Genomic DNA, 24,218 nt, shown 5'->3' with positions numbered 1-24,218 from the left:
GAGAAGAGAGAGAGAAGGGACCTGAGAAAAATATTTGAAGAGATTATAGTCGAAAATTCCCTTACATGGGAAAGGAAATAGCCACCCAAATCCAGGAAGTGGAGAGAGTCCCAGGCAGGGTAAACCCAAGGAGAAACACTCCGAGACACATAGTAATCAAACTGATGAAGATTAAACACAAAGAAAAATTATTGAAAGCAACAAGGGAAAAATGACAAATAACATACAAGGGAACTCCCATAAGGTTAAAAGCTGATTTCTCAGCAGAAACACTACAAGCCAGAAGGGAGTGGCACGATACATTTAAATGATGAAAGGGAAGAACCTACAACCAAGATTACCTGGCAAGGATCTCATTCAGATTCGATGGAGAAATCAAAAGCTTTACAGATAAGCAAAAGCTAAGAGAATTCAGCACCACCAAACCAGCTCTACAACAAAGGCTAAAGCAACTTCTCTAAGTGGGAAACAAGAGAAGAAAAGGACCTACAAAAACAAACCCATAACAATTAAGAAAATGGTAATAGGAACATACATATCAATAATTACCTTAAACGTGAATGGATTAAATGCTCCAACCAAAAGACACAGGCTCACTGAATGGATACAAAAACAAGACCCATATATATGCTGTCTGCAAGAGATCCACTTCAGACCTAGGGACACATACAGACTGAAAGTGAGGAGATGGAAAAAGATATTCCATGCAAATGGAAATCAAAGGAAAGCTGGAGTAGCCATACTCATATCAGATAAAATAGACTTTAAAATAAAGAATGTTACAAGAGACAAGGAAGGACACTACATAATGATCAAGGGATCAATCCAAGAAAAAGATATAACAATTATAAGTATATAAGCACCCAACATAGGAGCACCTCAATACATAAGGCAATGGCTAACAGCTATCAAAAAGGAAATCGACAGTAACACAGTAATAGTGGGGAACTTTTAACACCTCACTTACACCAAAGGACAGATCATCCAAACAGAAAATTAATAAGGAAACACAAGCTTTAAATGACACAGTAGACCAGATAGATTTAATTGATATTTATAGGACATTCCATCCAAAAACAGCAGATTACACTTTCTTCTCAAGTGCGCATGGAACATTCTCCAGGATAGATCACATCTTGGGTCACAAATCAAGCCTCAGTAAATTTAAGACAATTGAAATTATATCAAGCATCTTTTCTGACCACAGCGCTATGAGATTACAAATCAATTACAGGGAAAAAAACAGAAAAAACACAAACACATGGAGGCTAAACAATATGTTACTAAATAACCAAGAGATCACTGAAGAAATCAAAGAGGAAATCAAAAAATGCCTAGAGACAAATTACAGTGAAAACACGACAACCAAAACCTATGGGATGCAGCAAAAGCAGTTCCAAGAGGGAAGTTTATAGCAATACAAGCCTATCTCAAGGAACAAGAAAAATCTCAAAAACAGAATCTAACCTTACACCAAAATGAACTAGAGAAAGAAGAACAAACAAAACCTGAAGTTAGTAGAAGGAAATAAATCATAAAGATCAGAACAGAAATAAATAAAATAGACACAAAGAAAACAATAGCAAAGATCAATAAAACTAAAAGCTGGTTCTTTGAGAAGATAAACAAAATTGACAGACCATTAGCCAGACTCATCAAGAAAAAGAGGGAGAGGACTCAAATCAATAAAATCAGAAATGAAAAAGGAGAAGTTACAACAGACACCACAGATATACAAAGCATCCTAAGAGACTACTATAAGCAACTCTATGCCAATAAAATGTACATCCTGGAAGAAATGGACAAATTCTTAGAAAGGTGTAACCTTCCAAGACTGAACCAGGGAGAAAGAGAAAATATGAACAGACCAATCACAAGTAATGAACTTGAAACTGTGATTAAAAATCTTCCAACAAACAGAAGTCCAGGACCAGATAGCTTCACAGGTGAATTCTATCAAACATTTACAAAAGAGCTTACACCCATCCTTCTCAAACTCTTCAAAAAAATGGCAGAGGAAGGAACATTCCCAAACTCATTCTATGAGGCCACCATCAACCTGATACCAAAACCAGACAAAGATACTACAAAAAAAGAAAATTACAGACCAATATCACTGATGAATATAGATGCAAAAATCCTCAATAAAATACTAGCAAACAGAATCCAACAACACATTAACAGGATCATACACCATGATCAAGTGGGATTTATCCCAGGGATTCAAGGATTCTTCAATATACGCAAATCAATCAATGTGATACACCATATTAACAAACTGAAGAAGAAAAACCATATGGTCATCTCATTAGATGCAGAAAAAGCTTTGGACAAAATTCGACACCGATTTATGATAAAAACTCTACAGAAAGTGGGCATAGAAGGAACCTACCTCAACATAATAAAGGCCATATATGACAAACCCACAGCAAACATCATTCTCAATGGTGAAAAACTGAAAGCATTTCCTCTAAGATCAGGAACAAGACAAAGATATCCCCTCTCACACTACTATTCAACATAGTTTTGGAAGTCCTAGTCACAGCAATCAGAGAAGAAAAAGAAATAAAAGGAATACAAATTGGAAAAGAAGAAGTAAAACTGTCACTGTTTGCAGATGACATGATACTATACATAGAGAATCCTAAGGATGCCACCAGAAAACTACTAGAGCTAATCAATGAATTTGGTAAAGTTGCAGGATACAAAATTAATGCACAGAAATCTCTTGCATTCCTATACACTAATGATGAAAAATCTGAAAGAGAAATTAAGGAAACACTCCCATTTACCATTGCAACAAAAAGAATAAAATACCTAGGAATAAATCTACCTAGGGAGACAAAAGACCTGTATGCAGAAAACTATAAGACACTGATGAAAGAAATTAAAGATAATACCAACAGATGGAGAGATATACCATGTTCTTGGATTGGAAGAATCAATATTGTGAAAATGACTATACTACCCAAAGCAATCTACAGATTCAATGCAATCCCTATCAAATTACCAATGGCATTTTTTACAGAACTAGAACAAAAAGTCTTAAAATTTGTATGGAGATACAAAAGACCCCGAATAGCCAAAGCGGTTTGAGGGAAAAAAACGGAGCTGAAGGAATCAGACTCCCTTACTTCATACTATATTACAAAGCTACAGTAATCAAGACAATATGGTACTGGCACAAAAACAGAAAAAACAGAGCAATGGAACAAGATAGAAAGCCCAGAGATAAACCCACGCACCTATGGTCAACTAATCTATGACAAAGGAGACAAGGATATACAATGCAGAAAAGACAGTCTCTTCAATAAGTGGTGCTGGGAAAACTGGACAGCTACATGTAAAAGAATGAGATTGGAAAACTCCCTAACACCATACACAAAAATAAACTCAAAATGGATTAAAGACCTAAATGTAAGACCAGACACTATAAAACTCTTAGAGGAAAACATAGGAAGAACGCTCTTTGACATAAATCATAGCAAGATCTTTTTTGATCCAACTCCTAGAGTAACAGAAATAAAAACAAAAATAAACAAATGGTACCTAATGAAACTTAAAAGCTTTTGCAAAGCAAAGGAAACTACAAACAAGATGAAAAGACAACCCTCAGAATGGGAGTAAATATTTGCAAATGAATCAACGGACAAAGGATTAATCTCCAAAATATATAAACAGCTCATGCAGCTCAATATTAAAGAAACAAACAACCCAATCCAAAAATGGGCAGAAGACCTAAATAGACATTTCTCCAAAGAAGACATACAGATGGCCAAGAAGCACATGAAAAGCTGCTCAACATCACTAATTATTAGAGAAATGCAAATCAAAACTACAATGAGGTATCACCTCACACCAGTTAGAATGGGCATCATCAGAAAATCTACAAACAATAAATGCTGGAGAGGGTGTGGAGAAAAGGGAACCCTCTTGCACTGTTTGTGGGAATGTAAATTGATACACCACTATGGAGAACAGTATGGAGGTTCCTTTAAAAACTAAAAATAGAATTACCATATGACCCAGCAATCCCACTACTGGGCATATACCCAGAGTAAACCATAATTCAAAAAGACACATGCATCCCAATGTTCATTGCAGCACTATTTACAATAGCCAGGTCATGGAAACAGCCTAAATGCCTACTGACAGACGAATGGATAAAGAAGATGTGGTACATATATACAATGGACTATTACTCAACCATAAAAAGGAACGAAATTGGGTCATTTGTAGAGACGTGGATGGATCTAGAGACTGTCATATAGAGTGAAGTAAGTCAGAAAGAGAAAAACAAATATCGTATATTAATGCATATATGTGGAACCTAGAAAAATGGTACAGATGAACCAGTTTGCAGGGCAGAACTAGAGACACAGATATAGAGAACAAACGTATGGACACCAAGGGGGGAAAGTGGCGGGGGGCGGGTGGTGGTGGTGGTGGTGGTGGGGCTGGGATGAATTGGGAGATTGGGATTGACATGTATACACTAATATGTATAAAATGGATAACTAATAAGAACCTGCTGTATAAAAAAAATAAGTAAAATTCAATAATAAATGAATAAATAAATAATCGGCACCATCATCCAGTTGCTTGGGCCAAACAATAATAAAAAGAAAAAAGTTAAAAAAAAAGACAAAAATTTAAAAAATTCATAATACTTATCGGGCTTATGGGTAAGTACCTTTTTTGATAACAAGACTCTGGTTCTAAGGTTGAAAGGTGCTTAAAACTCAGTAAAGAAATAATAGCAAATTGGGTTTGGTATTATCTCTTCCATAATGATTGAATTGTAGTAAGAACCAGCTTGTTTTATTAAATGCTACTTTTAGAAGGATGGGAAAATATAAGTCCTGAAAGCAATTTATAGTTTTCCCAGCACTGACTCTTTTCCTGGTTCTTCTTAGTTCACTTCAGAGTGACAGTGAAAAAATTTTGCAGGATCAACACTGTTACTCGATTTGCAGTTGACGGGTTGGATGTTTTTAAGTGTATCTACTGCTTTGAAGGAATTCCTGACCTACTTCAAAATTAGCTTTTCCAGTAAAGTCAACGGTTAGTGATTATCTTTGCCACAAATCTTTCTTTAGACGATTCCTGAAAGATAACATGTATATTAACTGGGCTTACATTACCTATTTTTTCTTTTTGGAATTATATCAACTAAAGCAAACAAAAATGTAACGATTTAAAAAATTTGGTGGACTTTTTTATTTGTGTTTGTATTTTTAAGTAAGTAGGTTACGTTATATTATTTCTCCAAAGCTCTGTTGTTTTTATTTTTTTCAGTTTGGATTTTTTTTTTTTTTTTTGTAATTGACTCCGAACCTTGGCAAGCTGTAATCCATAATCAAATAAATGCTTTATTTTATGCGTGTAAAAAAATAATAAAATACACTTGGAATTCAACTAAAGATAATTTCTTTTTTAAAGCAATTGTGGGGTGGGGGCGAGGGGCGGAGACTCATTAGAAAAGGTTGGTTAAGAGTCGTTTGCGAGGGGCTGTGAGGTTCGTGATCCTCCAGGTTGCCAGGCCCAGAAGTTCAGACGGACGTCACGGTCTGTGGGGCTGGTCAGGTCTGTGAGGGTGGTGGGCGTCCTAGGGTGGCTGAGCGAGGCCTTGGACAGCTCCGAGGCCGGCCCCTATGGCGTCCCCGTCTGCAGCGCCGCCTCTGTCGACTTGTCCACGCCCGTGTTTTCCCGCCATACGAGGTTGCGCCTGAACTTGGCCTGGGCGTTCTGAGATGAGACCTGGAGGACCCGCTTGGTGAGGCCTGTCTTTTGCATGAGCTGCTTCAAGTCCTTGGTGTCGGGGTTGTGGTTAATGGCAAAGACTTCACGGTCCGAAGCTGGTGGTGCTTGAAGGAGCTGCGCATGCACTTGGTCTTCCGGCTGCTCAGGTACCGCTGGTCGCGGTCCAGGAGCTCCACATCGTTCCTGTTCCAGCTCAGTGCAGCGTTGTAGGTCGCCAGGTCCGCCCCGGGCCCGAGGCTCTTGCCCTTCCTCGGCCGCCCCTTCTGCACCGTGCCTACGCTATTGTAGTAGGGAAGACCCAGAGGGTTGGCCCTTGCTGCACCCAACCCTGCGCTCTTGGCCACGTCGGCGTGGTTGAAGTGCGCGGGGCACTCACCCTGCAGCAGCGCCTCGAAGTGCAAGCGGCGGTAGACCAGTCTGTCCTTCATGCGGAAGTGGTCCCCCGTGGTCAGCATCTTGTTACACGTAGTGCACATGAAGCAGTTGAGGTGATAAACCAAGTCCAAGCTCGCATCACCATCTCCGAGGCCGAGATGCCTAGGTGGCAGCGGGCGCAGCGCTGCACGGAGAACCGCCTGTAGTAATCTTCCTTGCAGTAGATGCTTCCATCCTTGCTGAAAGAGGTGAGCTCCGACTCCAGGTTGAGCTTGCACTCGGAGCGCTTGAGGCAGCGCACGTGCCACTGCGTGTTCACCGCCAGCAGGTAGTAGCGGTCGGAGATCTTAACCCTGCAGCCGGTGCAGAGCGCAGCGCGGTCACTGCTGATGGACGGCATGGTCGTCTCCGTGTCGCCGTGGTTGATGGCGGAGCTGATGGCGGGAGCCTCGCTCTTGGCCCTGCGGTCCATCTCTTCGATGACCCCATGCACCTCGGGGCCCGACCGACTGTGGAACAGTATCGCGGGGGGACCGGCGGGGCCGGGGGCACGGCTCCTCCGCCTCTTTTTTTTTAATTTTAAAGACTTAAAAAAATTTTAGAGCCATTTTAGGTTCACAGCAAAATTAAAAGGAAAGTGCAGAGATTTCCCATATACTCCCTGCCCCAACACATGCTCAGCCTCCCCCATTATCAACATCCTACACCAGAGTGGTACGTTTGTTACAAAGGATGAACCATTCTTTTCCTTTGTTTCCTTCACTAAGCACTGTTATTAAGATGCATACATGTTGCTATATGTACATCCAGTCCATTGAATCTAGTTGCTGTTCTCCTGTGTAATTTGCATATCTCCGCCTATTCATGAGGCTGAAGATGTTTTTCATGTGTTGTTGTTTTTTATAAGTTTATTTTTATTTTTGGCTGCGTTGGGTCTTTGTTGCTGCACGCGGGCTTTCTCTAGTTGTGGCGAGCGGGGGCTACTCTTTGTTGCGGTGCATGGGCTTCTCACTGCGGTGGCTTCTCTTGTTGCAGAGCACGGGCTCTAGGCACGCGGGCTTCAGTAGTTGTGGCACAGGGGCTCAGTATTTGTGGCTCGTGGGCTTTAGAGCGCAGGCTCAGTAGTTGTGGCACATGGGCTTAGTTGCTCCGTGGGTTTTTCATGTGTTTTTATTTTTCTATTATGAACTCCCTCAAGTACATACCGGTTTTCAGAACATGTAGAGACCAGGCATTCCAATGTCAGGTGTAAAAGCTTCTGTTGGCACAGGGAGGAAGGTTGACGGCAGAGACCAGCCTGGTAGGGGACAGAAACAGATGGGAGTAAAAGGATCAAAAACGATGATGACTCAGATGCACTTCACTTTTAGATTTGTCTGGCATCTGTGCTTCTTAGGCTAGTAGCCTTGGTCTCAGGTGTGGCTGTTATGAAGGGAAGGGAACATAGTCTGCCCAGCATCTCGGCTTGGCCTTGTGCTTCACAGAGCTATTCTCAGTCACTTTCCAAAGGGCTTTTGTTGATGTTTTGTAGCAATTACAAGGAAAGAGCTCTAGGGTATGAGGCCTCTGGGAAAGGCTGGAGCCCCTTTATGTAACTGCTGGAAGAATCCCTGCTGATTCTGTTACTTCCCTTCACAACCTTTCTAAGTGAACCTTCCTTTCCCACAGTCTTTTTCATCCTTACCCCTTCTGTCTTGCGTTACATTTTAATTTGCTCCCTAAATAATTGCTTTGCCTTTGATGCCACCTGAAACAAGATTTGTTAGGCCTCACAGGGTGTGCCACTCATACGATCACATACAAGATTCTCTGCTTTCTCAAATATGTCATCTCGCCATATCCCCATGAGTTAAGTACAACAAATATTATTATTCCCACTTTACAGATTAGGAAAGCAAGGAACAGTGAAGTTGAGTTTAAATAGATATTTTTTTCATCCAACAAGAACTTCTTGTTAGAAGTTTACTCACTGTCTCCTGATAATACTTTAAAACTTGGCAAGTCCTTCCTAGTCATTTGTGAGATATGAATGATAGCAGTTGCCACGACATGGATAATGACGGAATTTGCCTTGTGTATGATGTGCTTGCTTGTGTCTGGAGTTTGGGCTGCTTTGTGTAGTTGAGAGTGAAAACTTGGCAGTTTGGAAATCTGAACTACAGCCTCACTGATGACTAAAAGGGCCTGATGATCAAGTGTGCCAATTCCCTGGTAATGGAAGGGAAACTTATTCCAAAAGACCATGGAAAAGGCAAGGATCCGAGGCTCCTTCAGTTTGAACTGAAGGCTAAGCCCATGAGAATCTGTGTCTATTGCCTGGGATCTGGGAAGGCTTCCTGGAAAATAAGAAGTGGTTCATAGGAAGTGCTTTTAACACTTCCTTGGAAAAGGGCTGCATTTTATTCTTCGAGTAGCACAGGTTAAATTTTTTTATAGCAATCTTCTATTTCAAAATTATCAAGTATGAAAAGAAGTTTGTTATTTTTAGAGTAGGATTTCAATATAGAGTTGCCAAAAGAAGAGTAATTCATTCCTTTTCATTTTGAAGTGAATTGCTCAGCAAGCCAACGCATGTCTTGTCATGCTCCAGAAAAATCAGGGGCTTTCCTAAATAAATTATCTACTGCATGTGAGATAAGACAATGGCTTTATCTTATTTGTCCTCTGTTTTAACTTATTGCCGCAATTTTCACAATATACACTTCGAACCCTGGGTGAGCTGAAATGTATCACTAAGAGAAATTATGGTGAAAAGTCAGGGACTGACCTTTTATTTTTCGTAATAACCCAAATGTAATAAAAGCCCCATGTAAAATAAGCCTGCAAGAAGAGATTATCTGCGGTAGCATATGTTCAGTGTTAGAAATTAGAAATCAATTGCAAAACACAGTGGGAGTATGTCATTATAAGAAATGACAGCTCAAAAAAAAAAAAAAAAGAAAGAAAAGAAGTGACAGCTCAGCATAGTCCTGTGTTGAAATAAAAATCCCTTCTGCTGTCCTGCCCGGCCATGGAACATGCCTTTTATTCAAGATGGAAAAAAGAGAAGGCCCAGCATCACATTTGGTACTCAATGTAGATGCAGCATAAATATTTGTCATCATAAGCAGGTCTGGACTCCAGTATTTATTAGGTAAATTTTACAGCTCTGAATGTATCTATCTTATCATAACTTTAGACTCTGACCTCATGCTTAGTTGTTTCCATACAGAAGGTAAAAACTGATAGGATGAATCCCCCATAACCAATGAAAAAAATCTGCTGTGCGTTCACTTAACATGCATTTAATGAATACTGACTTTATACCAGGCATCAATCTGAATACTGGGGATTTAAGATGACTAAAACATAGCCCCTGTTTTGGAGGATATTACATTCCATTGAATGGGATTAATTTGTAACTGAATCATTAGTACAGTAGGATAAATAGCATGAGAGGCACATACAAAGTGCTGCAGGAACATAGAGGAAGGAGCGCCTGACTTTGTCTGGACAAGTTCAGCAAAGCTTCACAGAAGTAGTGACAACTTAGGAGGCCTCTCAGGTGTAAACAGGATTACAGAGGCTGTGGAAGGAGCCAGAGGCATTGCTGGCTGAGTGAGTCCTGGGCGGGGCATCCAGAACCCTTGATCAGTCACATGGCATGCTTAGAGCACCCTGCTCCCTAGAACTGGTGTAGATGAGGGGGAGGTAGCAGAAGGTAGGGCTGGAATGCTAAGTAGGGCTCCGTTTGTGATGGGTCTGAGTGCCGTCCCTAAGTCTGTAGCCTCTATCCTGCTCATCCTTTGACCCCCATTCTGATTGGCAGCACCAGGGGTAATATTAAAAATATTTAACAAGCAGTATAGCACAGATCATATTGGTTGGAAGGAGGGGAGTCCCGAGACCCTCTCCCGTGTCAGACCTTTTGTCGTTGGAGCATGGTGTCTGCCAGCGTTCCCAGGGCTGCGGCCAGAGTATCAGGGAGGGGGCCAGGACGACAGCCATTTACCAACCAGCTTGGAAGTATTTTTACTATGTTAACCGCCAGTGCAGCTGAGTATCTGTTAAATGCTCTAAAAAGCAAAACTGATCAATTCCACTGCCCTGATTAAAACTTTTACAGGATGAAATCCCCTGCCTGCCTGATACTCGTGATCTGACCCCTGTTGTCTTTTTTGCCTCACTCCCCATCATCCCCTCGGGCACTTACTCCCCGGGGCCCTGGCTCACCTGTGGCAGCTGGGAAAGCCCCACAGGCTAGCCCTGCACCTCGCATGTGGTAGGTGCTTCTGTTGAACATTGATAGACAGATTAGCCTGGCATGTCTTCTTAGAAATGCAGTTGGGTTTTTGTTTGTTTGTTTGCTTGTTTGTTTAGGTAATGGCTTTGAATCAACTCCATTTCCTCAGTAAGGCAGAGGCACTTAACACTGATAGACACTTCAGATAGTGACTGTAATGAGTATTGGAAGGGTAGTTGACTAAATGAATGACAGGCACATTTCATGTGCATTCAGGGTGGAATTTGTTACTGGGATCTTTGCATCCACATATTTAGTTTTAATGTAGTGTTGGTGGCTTATCTCAACACAAACACTATTCTCATGTACCACTTGTAAATAAGGTGTTAAATATAAGTGGAGTTTGTAGAGCACCCAGCAGTGTGCTCGGCAGAGTTAACAGAAGAGATATGGACTCTGCCCTCATGAACGTTATGGTCTAGCAAGGGAACCAGATAATAAATAAGTAAACTTTGTCCGTCTCTGCTTTCCACCTGCCATTGTCATCTCTTACCTGGACCAGAGCAGTCAACTCCACACTCATCTCCCTGCCGGCATGCAAGTCCTTAAACCCTCTCTACATGGCAACCAGAGAGGGCTTTTAAAAAATCTAAATCGGGGCTTGTGTCTATCCTATTTAAGCCCATTCACGACTCACGTTGCAGTTAGGATAAAAATCCTAATTTCTTTCCATGGTCTCCAAGGTCAAGTTTCATAGGGCCCCTGCCCACCCCTCCAGCCATGAATCAGGCCACTGTGCCCTCTGTTTCCCACGGTGCCCCGCTATGTCCACCAGGTCCAGTCACGAGAGGAGCCTCCAGTTCCTTGAGCCCCCAGGCGCCTTCCCTTCTCAAGAACTTTGTTCGTGCTGCTCTCTGGCTCTCCCTTTGGCTGGCCACGTCTCACCCTTTAGGTCTTCCTAAAGTCAGTCCCTTCCGCTTCCGCTACTGTTACTCTTTATCGAAGAGCTCTTCCTAGCACTTGACACAATTTGCGATCATCTCTGAATTTGTTGAGGAGAAAAGTTGTCTGAAAAGAAGGCCTTCCTGTGCAGTTTAGAACTGAGAGGAGAGGATTGGATCTTGAGATGTACCATGCAGGCGTCCTTTCTTCTGATTCCAAATGGATCCCTAATCAAGTTACTTAGGTACAGTTCCCAAGTCACTTGTGACCAGCAGAAGCATTCTCCCTGCCAATTCTGGTCAGAATGAATACCTCTGAAAAATAGGTTATGTTCCATCGTGAAGCAAACATTTTGAAAATCAGAAGCATGGGTGGGGTTAGCCATACAGACAGTTTACCAGATCCGAATATATTCAATCATTCAGAATAGGCCTCTCTTTATAGACCTGCTAAGGTGAAGAGCAAGCATGAATAGTAATAAAAAAAAAAAAATCAAATGCCGGAAGAGGGGGAAATGTTCAAGTCTTAAAGGAACAACTTTGGTCTGGAAACAACATATAGTTAGAAACCTAAGGTAGAAGAGAAAATCAGGCTTTGTGAGTCCTCAAGATATATGTTTAGAGCAGATGCTACTCGGGGGGGGGGGGGGGGGGACCCAGAGGCTGAGTTCTAAGAGTTGTGAGGGAGGACAGAAGGATAGGGATGGAGGCGGGGGAGAGATGGAAAGGGAGGGAAAGAGCAATAGAAATCAAGCAACACCGGGTCTTTCAAGGTCTAATCAAGGACTAGAGTACATGGCATCCCTCCTTAACTGATTCTCCATGTGTTGGAGGTTAAGAGCAATTATCTAGTTGACACTTTGTTGTGTGGTTACAAAAGGCAAGGTGATGGAGGGCCATCTGATTTCATTAGACAGACCATATTTGTCTAGAAATTATGATTCCCTGCCCTGTGATTCCCATTACTCAACAGCCTTTGATTTCCTGTTCCAATTCTCTCAGCAGTGATTTATGGAAGTTGTACTTCTGGCCAACAGAAATAGGGGGGTTTTTTGGCGGGGGGGGGGTGTTTTTTTTCTCCTGTGGTGCAGGTATGTGCATAGTGAAGGAGTGAAATTCCTCCTTATAAATTCTAAAGCCTTTGAAGAAAAATAGCAACTAGTCCTTTCTGCCGTCTTTTGTTCCTGCAGCCTGCCATGAGTCCTGTGCGGCCTGCTGGGGTCCCACAGAGAAGCACTGCTTGGCCTGCAGAGACCCCTTCCAAGTGCTGAGAGAGGGCGGCTGTGAGAGCAGCTGTGGTGACGGGTTTTACAACAAGCAGGGGACCTGCAGTGGTAAGTGTCCGGCTTTGCAGGCCAAAGCAATTTTTCCTCTTCCAGCCTCCCTTGTTTCATTCAAATCATAGCACCGAAAATCAGTGTTTCTTTTATGCAAATGCCGGTAAGATTGACAGTGTTCTAGCAGCTCACGAAACATGTTTCTTTTCCACTGGCAGAATCCCCATTAATACCTTTGCCTGCAACTACTTGTTAGGTTGGGAGCTCTCTGTAGCCTCGTCCTGTATCTGAAGACCACGAGGCTCAGGCTGCTTGCTCCAGGCCCACAGCTGGAGGGAGAGGAGTGGGGCTTCCTTGCTCCAAATGCCAAACTCTTCATCAACACCAGACTGCCTTCCAAATATGCATGGGGACAAGACACTCTTAGGCCAGCCAAGGGCCAACCTACCTTCGGTGTTGGTGCCACTGAATTAAAGCTGAAGCAGTTATTGTCTCTTCTACCTTTAACACCATTACAGACAATAAGAGTTAACCCAGCATAGTGCTTCCTGTGCTAAGCACTGTCCCAGGTGCTTTCTAAACATTAACCAATTGAGAGGCAGGAACGTATTGGGGGAGGACGTGGAGCATGACCTTGGGCAAGTTACTTAATCTCTTCCTGTGTCAGTTTCCCATTTGTAAAATGAGAACAATAGGGCTTCCCTGGTGGCGCAGTGGTTGAGAATCTGCCTGCCAATGCAGGGGACACGGGTTCGAGCCCTGGTCTGGGAAGATCCCACATGCCGCGGAGCAACTAAGCCCATGCACCACAACTACTGAGCCTGTGCTCTAGAGCCCGTGAGCCACAACTACTGAGCCCGTGTGCCACAACTACTGAAGCCCACGCACCTAGAGCCTGTGCTCCACAACAAGAGAATCCACTGCTATGAGAAGCCCGCCCACCACAATGAAGAGTAGCCCCCGCTCGCCGCAACTCGAGAAAGCCCGTGCGCAGCAGCGAAGACCCAATATGGCCAAAAATAAAAAAATAAATTTATAAAAAAAAAAAAATGAGAACAATAGTAGTACTCGTGGTAGACAGAATAACGGTTCCTCAGAGATGCCCACATCCTAGTCACGGGCATCTGTGAATACACTGCCTCAGATGACAAAAGAGACTTTGTAGTTGTAATTAAGGTAAGGATCTTGAGATGGGGGAGATTATCCTGGATTATCTGAGTGGGCCAGCGTAATCACAGGGGTCCTTATATGAGGGAGGCAGGAGGATCAGAGTCAGAAAAGGAAATCTGAAACAGGAGCAGAGGTCAGAGTGATACCAGGGAGGGGCCATGAGCATGCAGGCAGCCTATAGAACCTGGAAAAAGACAAGGAAATGGATCCCGCCCCCCTCCCCCACCGCCAGAGCTTCCAGAAGGAATGCAGTCCTGCCAATGCTTTGATTTTGGGACTTCTGACCTCTTAAGCTGTATGATAATAAATTTGTGTTGTTTTAAGCCACTGAGTTTGTGGTCATTTGTTACAGCAGCAGTGGGAAACTAACACACACCCAGCTCAGAAGGCTGTTTCAAGGACTGAGTTAACGTATGCAAGGCACTGAGCACAGTGCCTGGCACTGAGTAAGTGCTGTGTGAGTATTTAGTGTTTAATCCTCACAATTTCGTGAGGTAGTTATTACCATCCTCATTTTTCAGATGAAGAAACAGAGAGGTTAAGAAACCTGCCTAAGGTCACGTAGCTAATAAGGGGCAGAGCTGGAATGCATGCTAGGTCTTCTGGGTTTAGATATTAACTGCCTCGTCGCTGCTCTACAGCTCCCTGTAATGTGATACCTCCTTATGCACCTCTGCCCATTTTCCCCTCTCTTCTCCTTCTCCTCTCCCTTGATCCTCTTCTCCCCCTTCCTCCTTGTCTTCCTATCAGTCTTTAGATCAGCCGGCTACCCCTGTGGACATTGCCACGTCCACAGGTAGGCACCTGACGGTGAATGAAAGGTTTGAATACAGTTTATCGTGATGGCCATACCTGTTGAAAGGCCTGATGACTTTTTTTTTTATAACTGAGTCCACTAAGTCAATAAAAAATGTGTAGCCCATAAAAACTTTCTTGAGTTATTGCCCTCATTTTGTTTGCTGAGCAGGGCAACAGCACAAATGGGATGATCTTTGGGACCTGACAAATCCACTTGTCCTAGGGAAGAGAGATACCCCCCCGGCAGCTGCTTGCTTAAAGCGGTGCAGGGATCCATCAGCATCGCTGGTGTGAGAAGTCTCACTCAATATGGACAAGTCACAGGTGGCTTTTGTGTGGATTCAGGAGAGAACAAGGAAAGAAAGGCAGGCTGCCATTACCCTGAGCATTTTAATCTTTTTCTGCCAACATCACTTTCCTGCTCAATTAAGCCAGATGTATTCTCTATAGGTCAGCAGATGTCAAATTTGCACTAACTGAAAGGCCTGAAGGCATTTACCCTTTAACTCCCCAAGGAGGCTGGCTACTGTCACTGACAAGGAGTGGTGACACGGACCTGCTACCGAGACGATATTATCTGGAATGAGAAAGCAACTTTTGCTAGGGATGCGTGTATGTAAAAGGAGGGATGGTTAGTGTGAGCCTGAGGCGGTGAGGGGTGGGTGTCTACTTGGGCAGAGAGGTTGAGTGAAGAAAGCCAGGTCTCCTTGCAGACTGGAAGAATTAAAAAAAAAGACTACTGAACAGGTGGCTTAGGGAGAGAGTATACATCTGAAATGCTATCTGTATACATTTTGAAACAAAGCAGAAAGAGAACTTTCAAACAGGAGGATGGACCATTGTTGACATTAGTCAGCCAACCGGTCAATTGATCAATAGGTAATTACTGAATGCCTGCCGTATGCTTAGCAGATACAAGACTTCGTGATGCCATTGGCATTGACCAGTGGCCCTTTTGATAGACAAGGCTGGAGTTTAAGCTTTTCATAAAATTGTTCGAGTTCTCTAAGTTTGTATCAAATGCCTTCAGAAAGGTTCATATAAATATTTTCTAAAGCAACAGTGAACCAAGTCGCTGATTGGTATCGGAATATTAATTAAGACGCTGATAATGCCGACTTACTTTCAATTCAGATTAGTACCATTCGAGATAAAGACCAGCTGGTGTTGGTTTAATAATTTATAACCAAGCAACCCATATCTGTAGAAATCTCAAAGTTGAGTGCTGAGAAAAAATCCAGCACAACCTGTTATAAATGGTGCTATGCCCTGGCTGAAAGAATTTACAACCACCAGGTTTGTCTGTGGTACATGCTTTGAGTTTTACAAATATTAGATATAAGGCATGGGGAAATTCAAAGGACAAAACCTCCCCATTCTTTAGTCATGTAAGTACTTGAGCTATTATGAAGGGCTTTTCGGACTCTAGCTAGCACAATAAATCCACAAGTTCAGAGGTTTCTGTTAGCCATTCTCACTCTCTTCCTTCTCCCTCTCCTTTTTTTCAGTTTCCTTCCTTTTATACCGATTTCCCTTCCTCACCTAGGCAACTATTTTAATTTTTTTTATCTTCTTGTTTTTAGTGGGCTCATGTAAAATGGGTATTGTTTTCAGTGAGTATACGTATATGTTTGTTTTTCTTAAATGATACCACATTATAGAGTTCATGCTGTTCTTTTTTCACTCAGCAGTATGTTTTTCAGATTCACCCAGTTGCTATGTCATCTAGCCCTTTGTTTCTCACTGCTGCATTGTCCTTCCTGGTCTGCATCCCCTACAGCTCTCCCATCTGCTCTCGCAGGGACGGGATCCCTCACTTCCTTCCATCTGGACACCATCACTAGGGAGCACCGGTGAACAACCTCCGACATGTCCTTTGATGAACTGGGTGGGAGGTTCCCTGGGATGGATGGATAACCTGAGAGCAGAACTGTTGGTTTCTTTCTTTTTTTTTTTTTTAATTTAAATTGATTCTTTAATTGTTGACTCTGCATTTTCTTTATGTGATAAGTAGTGCCAGGTAGCTCACCAGCATCTACACTCCCGAGCATAAGGGCTCTTTCATCTCTACATCCTTGCCACCATTTGACATTATCAAACTTCAGGGTTTTTTTCTGGTCAATAGGTATACAGGGACATCCTATTTTAATTTGCATTTTTCTGATTATTAATGAGTTTGAGAATATCTTCAACTCCTGTTGGACTTTTGTGTTTCCTCTTTGATAAATTGCTTTTTGATATGTTTTTCCCATTGTTTTATAGGCCTTGCTACCTTTTTATTGTTGATTTTATGGAATTCCTTGCACCTTATAGATATTAACTCTGCCAGTCATAAATATGCAAACATTTTCCCATTTCGTTACCTTTTAACCTTTAATGTGGTGCCCTTCGTTGAACAGAAATCTCTAATTCATCATTTTTCACTTTAACATTTTGCTTTTGAATTTTTGTTTAAGAAGACCCACCCTGCTCAAGTTCACAAAGAAATTATACTACAATTAATAGAAGAAATTCTATTAATTTCACAGTTTTTTCTTTATGTAGGTTGTTGATCCATCTGGAGTCCACTTCTGTATATGAGTTTAAGTAGTGATCCAGTTTGATTTTTTCTCCATTTCATGATCCAGTTTTCCCAGCATCATTTAGTGATTCAATCTAACCTTCTCCATTGATCCTTATTGGATATTAAATTTCCATATGGACATAGGTCTGTCTCTGAGCTGTTTGAGTAGTCCAAATTTCTGTTCTTGTACCACTATCACATTGTTTTGCTTTGTTTTGTTTTGTCCCTTAATTTCTATTGCTTTGCAGTATGTCTCAGTGTCTGATTGGGCAAATTTTCCCTTTCTTTCATCTTCATTTTTAAAGTTAACTATTCATGAACTTCAGAGTGTTTATTGAATTACGAATAAAATTCAACTGGAAGTTTTATTAATATTGTATTGAAGTTATAGACTAGTTTGGGGAGAAATGACATCTTCCTAATAATTTTATTTAAATTTACAAATTATACGCCAAGTATTACTTTAGGTGTATCCTAAAACATTCGATCTGTAATGTTTTTATTGTTGGGCAATTCCAATTTTTAAAAAATTTCTGCAATTCTTTATTTCTGGGAAAATCCACTTAGCTTGTAGATTATTCAGTTCTGTGGATATGTCAGTTCTAGAATAGAAGCTTCAGAAGTTTTTGGAGGGTAGGAGAGAAGAACGCTTTTTAGATTCATTTTTGCTTCTTTGCTCCAGCTATGCGTTGAGGGGATGATTTTCTTTTTCTCTGATATGAAGGCCACTGCCTTTGTCCATTTACTGAAGATTATCTTGCCTTACATGTGTGCTTCTAGAGAGATGCTGAATCCTCTAGGATGCAGGGTGGAACATTTGGCCCCATTAATTGCCGTCCTTTTTCTCAAGTTCTTGAAATCTTTTTCAGGAGGTTAGTATGGTGTAGGTGGATTAAGAGAACAGACAGAATAAGTCTCAGTAGTTCTCTTTTCCTAAAACACTGATTCTCTGATAGCGAGAAGAAGTTTGTTTTGCTTGTTTTTAAAAAGAATTTAGCCAGTGAGTATGGAATAGATTGAGTCAGAGGATTGAGCCATGTCCTCTGCATTGGCAGGCAGACTCTTAACCACTGCGCCACCAGTAAAGTCCAGCTGTTTTGACTTTAAATCCTGAAGCTGCATTCACCCTCACCTCCCTTTTCTACTCAGAAAGGACTTTCTCTGTTCTGTTCAAGACTAATCTCTCCATCTGTACTTTTGAATGTAACTCCCCTTTTTTCTCCTAGATATGCTTTCAACAATTATTCTACCTCTTCTCTTTTTAAAAACCTTTCCCGAGGTCTATATTTGCTTTGGGCTTTTACAGTATTGGAGAGACAATACATCCCCTTAACCACCCCCCCTTTTTTTTAAATTGGAGTATAATGGCTTTACAACGTTGTGCTAGTTTCTGGTGTACAATGAAGTGAATCAGCTGTATGTATACATATATCCCCTCCCTCTTGGACCTCTCTCCGCCCCCGCCATCCCACCCATCTAGGTCATCACAGAGCACGGAGCTGAGCTCCCTGAGCTATACAGCTATCTATTTTACACATGGTAGTGTATTTATGTCAAACCTAATCTCCCAGTTCATCCCACCCTCCCTTTCCCATTCTGTGTCCACACGTCCGTTCTCTACATCTCTATTCCTGCCCTGGAAATAGGTTCATCTGTAGTATTTTTCTAGCTATTTCCCCTCTATACCCTTCCACTCACAGCCAGGAGCCTTTAAAGGAGCAGTTGATAATCATGGCCTTCACTTTCATTCTGTCTGATGACTCCACTGCAATGGTTATGGCACAGGTCACTCGTGTCCCAATTTCTAAGTGAAGTGAACCCTCTTCAGTCTTTATTCGTCCTCTCTGTACTGTTAATGTCTTCCTTCTCGAAACTTCTTCCTTTCTTGGATTCTCAGCCACCACACTCCTGTTTTCTCTCCTACCTTTGGATCATTTCTTCTTAGTTACCTTTGCTAGTTTTTTTCCTTCTTCAGTAAATTTTGGAGCTCTCCAGATCCTTGACTACTTCTTTCTTATCCTTCATGCTTTTACTGAATAAATCAACTAATTTCTGATTTCAACAACCCCTCTGTGATGACCCCCAAGCCTCTCCCCTGGGTCCCAGAACTCTAAATCAGGCCGTTTATTGGACTGCGCGTATCCCATACTGAGTCTGTCGTAATCCCCCGCTCTCCTTTCTGTGTTCCTTGAGTGGCATCACTCGTCTCCATGCCAAACCCCAGGCAGCCATCTGAGACACTTTCGCCTACACAATTCTCAAATCCATCACCTCATTCACAGCCTTGATTCACCTCCCAGTCATCTTGTTCTGTGAGCATTGCCACGCTATTCCAGCAAGGCCCCCAACTCTCCTTCCTCACCCCTCCAAACTGTCTCCGAACTAAAGCCAAAGTGATCTTTCTTATACACAAACATAGCCATATTTTTACCTTGTTTAAATCTGTGTAGGGGCTACGGACGTCTTTCATAGGATGAGAATCTAGACTATAGAGTTTGGCATCCAGGTTACCATAATCTGGCCCTTCCCACTTTTCCAGCCGAATGAACTGCTGTTTACCAGGATTTCCCAAGCTCTGGGCCTGTACTCGCCTCGCGGCTTCAGCCGGGAGTACGTTCCCATCAGCTTGGCATGCTCTGAATCGCTTTCCAAGACAATGCTCAAGGGTCATTTCTTCTATAAATCCTTTCTTAACCTTTCATACCTCCTATCCCACACACATTCTGTTGAAATTTTTATTGTGTCTATACAGACCAATCTGAGTGATATGTTTAATATTGCTAATATTACATATGTTTATCTCCCTCTGGCAGACTTAACAAGCCCCTTAAAGCAGAGACCAAGTTGATTTGGGTTTTGTGTCTCTACCACCTGGCACAGTACTTGACACAGAGCTTAAGAAATGTTTTGGGGGCTAAATGAATGGATAAGTGAACGAGTAGATCCTGGAAGGCTGTGTGAAGTTCAGTGATTTCAACCAAATTTTGTAGCATGACCTTACTTTGTAGAACTCTGAATTCCTGAATTCTCTCTCCAACCACGGTTGTCAGATAAAACATAGGATGAAATATTTGGGACAAACTTAAACTAAAAAAGTATTCATTATTTATCTGGAAATTCAAATTTAACTGAGGATTTTTATTTGCTAAATCTGGCAACCCTACCGCCAAGGCTGTTTTGACTTTTTTTTTTTTTTAATAAAGTTATTTATTTATTTATATTTAAAATTTTTGGCTGCATTGGGTCTTTGTTGCTGCTTGCGGGCTTTCTCTAGTTGCGGCGAGCAGGGGCTACTCTTTTTTGCGGTGTGCAGGCTTTTCATTGTGGTGGCTTCTCTTGTTGAGGAGCACAGGCTCTAGGTGCACGGGCTTCAGCAGTTGTGGCTCATGAGCTCTAGAGTGCAGGTTTAGTAGTTGTGGCGCACGGGCTTAGTTGCTCCACCGCATGTAGGATCTTCCCAGGCCAGGGCTCGAACCCATGTCCTCTGCATTGGCAGGCAGACTCTTAACCACTGTGCCACCAGGAAAGTCCAGCTGTTTTGACTTTAAATCCCATATTAAATTGGTTACACTGGTAGGTGGGCCTCAGAGTATTTGTTATGCTTAGTTTAATGAATAATTATTTGTTTCTCCTTCAACTACGAAAACAGAAATGTTGGAATCAAGGAAATAGAACTTAGCTGAGCAGCCAAAGAATGTGATTACTATGTTGATACCAACTATGGACGTTGTAAAGAATAGACTTTCACTGCTCCCTTTGCTCACTACTGATTTTCTTTGATGGGTTTTCCTCCCCCTTAGCTTGTGATCAGTCCTGTGAGAGTTGTGGCCCCAATAGTCCCAGATGTCTTACCTGTGCTGAGAAGACCGTGTTGCATGATGGGAAATGCATTTCTGAATGTCCTGGTGGGTACTATGCTGATGCCGCTGGCAGATGCAAAGGTAAGACATGGGCAATTGTTATCATCGTCATCATCATCGTCATCATCATCAAAAAAGTATTTAATACATGTTTGATTATAGATGGTGCTATATGCTGCTCATCTGGAAGTTTGTGTGCATGATGGAAAAATGGCAAGTTAAAAGGAATATCTTTTCCTTATAGAAACTATGTGTATCTGGTACACATTAGATCTCCAGTGATCTCATCATTAGAGATCACTGGATCTTTTTGAAATGCCAAGAACATCTTTAAGATCTTTACACCATCCTGTGTACTTGTAAACCATCACTAACTCAGGTTGTAGGTGTGACAGAATCATTCCATAGGTGGAATTTATAAACACATATTTTTGGCAACTACAGCACACCACAGAAATAAAATTAAAAAAGTAAATCAAGTTTGGTAGATTATAAAGCTAAAGTGTGTACCTGTTAAAAATTTGGTTTTATGTGCTATTTATATAGTGTTTCTTTCAGATTTATACAACTTAAACTACAAAACATTCCCATTTGAGATGGGAGCTTATTGCTGCCTAGGACACCTTGATTGCCCTTCTTTTCCAAAACAAACACACGTATTTTTACTTCCACCTGTTGGCAGGATATTTAGACCTGTCCCACAACCTTGTCTTATTAACCTCCTGTTTGTTTGCCAACCTCTTTACTTATACAGTGTTCATCCCTTTTCCTCAATATCCTGCCCTCAACGGTCTGATCCTGTCCCCGCACTCCCCTCTCCCAGCTCCTGACCATGGTCCTCCAGAGCCTTCTTGCAGTATCTCACTCCTATCCCTTAGGACAGCATGGTACCATCTGCCTCTTGGAGCCAGAGATGTCCCACTGTTACCAACCAGGACAAAAGCAGCAGAGCTGCATGCCTGACATTGCCATATATAGTGGTCAGATTCTTTAATATAATTCTTACTTAGAATCCTAAAATGTCCAGGTGTAAGTATCTTAAATGACCATTTAGTCCAACCTCTTGCCATACATATGCCAAGGAAACTAGGCCGGGGGAGACCCAGACTTGGCTAAGGGCATAAGTTAGGGGATAGGCCTGTCAAAATCCCAGTGCTCCCAACATCCAGATCCATGAACTTTCCCCTCTTCCCTATTCACATGGGAGTTTTAGGTTCAGACAGACCTAGGGCTAAATCCCAGCTCTGCTACTAATTAACCCTGTGATCTTGGGTAAATTTTTTAACTCCCCAAGACCTCGGTTTTCTCATCTGTAAAATGGGGTTAATAATACCTACCTCATAACGTTGCTATGAAGGTTAAAAGTGGCAATATGTATAAAACACTTAATACAAACGTAAATAAAGGGTAGCTAATAAATAATTGATAGAACATGGTGAAAGATGGATAAAGGGGCAATGTGGGAAGTTCTGGTGCTATAACCACCTTCGAACACATATATCTCTTGATTTTGTGCAACAGCTGAAGGGGGATTGAGTGATAGATGAGAGGGCTTCCTAGCACATAAGGAGCCTGGCCAAGAAGTAGGCGCCCTAGTCACCTCGGTCTCATTGTGTTCCCCTCTTCCTCTCTTCCTCAGTTTGTCACAACTCGTGTGCCAGCTGCTCAGGACCCTCGGCCTCTCACTGTACGGCCTGCATCTACCCCCAGGCCCTGCGCCAAGGCCACTGTCTGCCCAACTGTGGAGAAGGCTTCTACCCTGACCACGGGGTCTGCAAAGGTATCACTGGCGTCATCATCATTCTTGAGAGACTTTCCCATCACAAGGACATTAGATATAAGTTACTTTTCGGGGCAACTTTTCGTCTAGTGTATCCTATATGGTTATGTATGCATTATATGCTTTTTTTCATTACCAAGGGATAATCTGAAAAATCACATTTGAATATTTGTGAAGACACTCAAAAGGGTATGATTTTTCTGGCCATTCTTGAGAGGAATGTCATTCCCTTTACCGTGGTACATTAAAACAACCCAACTCTTATTTCCTTCTTTTTCTGTTCTCGGACCATTGCTAATGTTTTTCTTAGTCTTCATTTTGTTTTTCCCTGAAGAACTTCTTTTTGTTAATGATACTGTTGAGCAAACTGAGAGTTACTAGCAATGCCTCTGGGTTGAGTAAAATGGAAAATCTTCAATAGCTGTTTGCCAAAAAGACTTTGGGCTCATTGGGAGGACAGTCTCATTTGAGCCTTTTGAAACTAGAACATTGGGAGCAAACACATTAATTAAGTAAGGTTAATTTATGTTTATTTATACGTAGGGCACCTTGGAAAAGAATGTGAGAATAGTTACAAGAAAAATATATTTAAAACAGGGATGCTGCAATAAATATTCTGGAAAAGAAAATTTAGAGAATCTTTTAAAGGACAGTAGAGTTCATTATATCAGAATGTGGGCAGGAGAGATACTCTCTTTGGCTCTGATTTTCACCAGTAGCCAAGGAAAACCAGAAACTGTGATGGATTGTCAAATGCTTGCTGCTGCTCTAAAGGGGCCTCTTCCTCGTCTAGAAAAGCAGCCTTTCCTCACATAAATTCTAAGATAAATTTGTTGCCTGGACCCCTCTATAGTGGGTGATGGATGCCATAATGGACAGTAACACAACTACCATTTTTGCACAAAATACAGTAACGGACCTTATAGGAATGCTTCTTAAAATCTCCCATGAAAACTGAGGCTGTAATGTTAAGTCGTCATCCACTGTATGTGAATCTCTGGAGAACCAAGCCAATATTGTCCAGTTTGCTTTTTTTTTACCCCCATGATATAGCCTGGCAGCCCTTCCAGGACCTGAGAAATGTTACTAGTTAACATCACCCGCATTTGGCCTCTCACAGATATTGTTATTATCACCTTGGGCTTTGTATAGAACATTAGAAAAACAGTTTCCTGAAGAGATGTATCTGGTGCACTTTTCTGAGTGATTTTGACTTAATCAGGGACTCCCCTTGGTTGTAACATCTATCTGATCCTTGGATTTTTCCTGCATTTTATTCCTCTTGGCAGGCTGTCATTCCTCTTGCCTGACTTGTGTGGGTCCAGAGCGCTCTCACTGCACCCAGTGTAAGAAGCCAGAGGAAGGACTACACATTGAGCAGCTCTCTGGGGCAAACATCACCTCTGGCGAGTGTCTGTCCCAGTGCAGAGCCCAGTTTTACTTGGAGAACACTGGGCTGTGTGAAGGTG

The 24,218-nt window shown here is 42.0% G+C and overlaps 1 protein-coding gene and 1 pseudogene across 7 annotated transcripts in view; one reads left to right on the top strand and one right to left on the bottom strand.

The window, feature by feature from the left end:
- FRAS1 (Fraser extracellular matrix complex subunit 1) overlaps positions 1-24,218 on the top strand; it is a 457,113-nt gene that overhangs the window by 218,932 nt on the left and 213,963 nt on the right. For 6 of the 7 annotated variants that reach the window (XM_057546917.1, XM_057546919.1, XM_057546918.1 and 3 more), the window contains 4 exons: positions 12,492-12,635; positions 20,910-21,050; positions 22,609-22,749; positions 24,039-24,215. In XM_057546917.1, coding sequence (XP_057402900.1) covers positions 12,492-12,635; positions 20,910-21,050; positions 22,609-22,749; positions 24,039-24,215 — 603 coding nt within the window. The remainder of the gene's footprint in view (positions 1-12,491; positions 12,636-20,909; positions 21,051-22,608; positions 22,750-24,038; positions 24,216-24,218) is intronic. The other variant, XM_057546920.1, reaches the window with a different exon arrangement.
- Positions 5,415-6,664, bottom strand: LOC103018876 (LIM/homeobox protein Lhx2-like; annotated as a pseudogene).

The sequence above is a fragment of the Balaenoptera acutorostrata genome, chromosome 5 (genome assembly GCF_949987535.1).
Source record: "Balaenoptera acutorostrata chromosome 5, mBalAcu1.1, whole genome shotgun sequence".
NCBI lineage: Eukaryota > Metazoa > Chordata > Mammalia > Artiodactyla > Balaenopteridae > Balaenoptera > Balaenoptera acutorostrata.
This window is presented reverse-complemented; position numbering and strand designations above follow the sequence as displayed.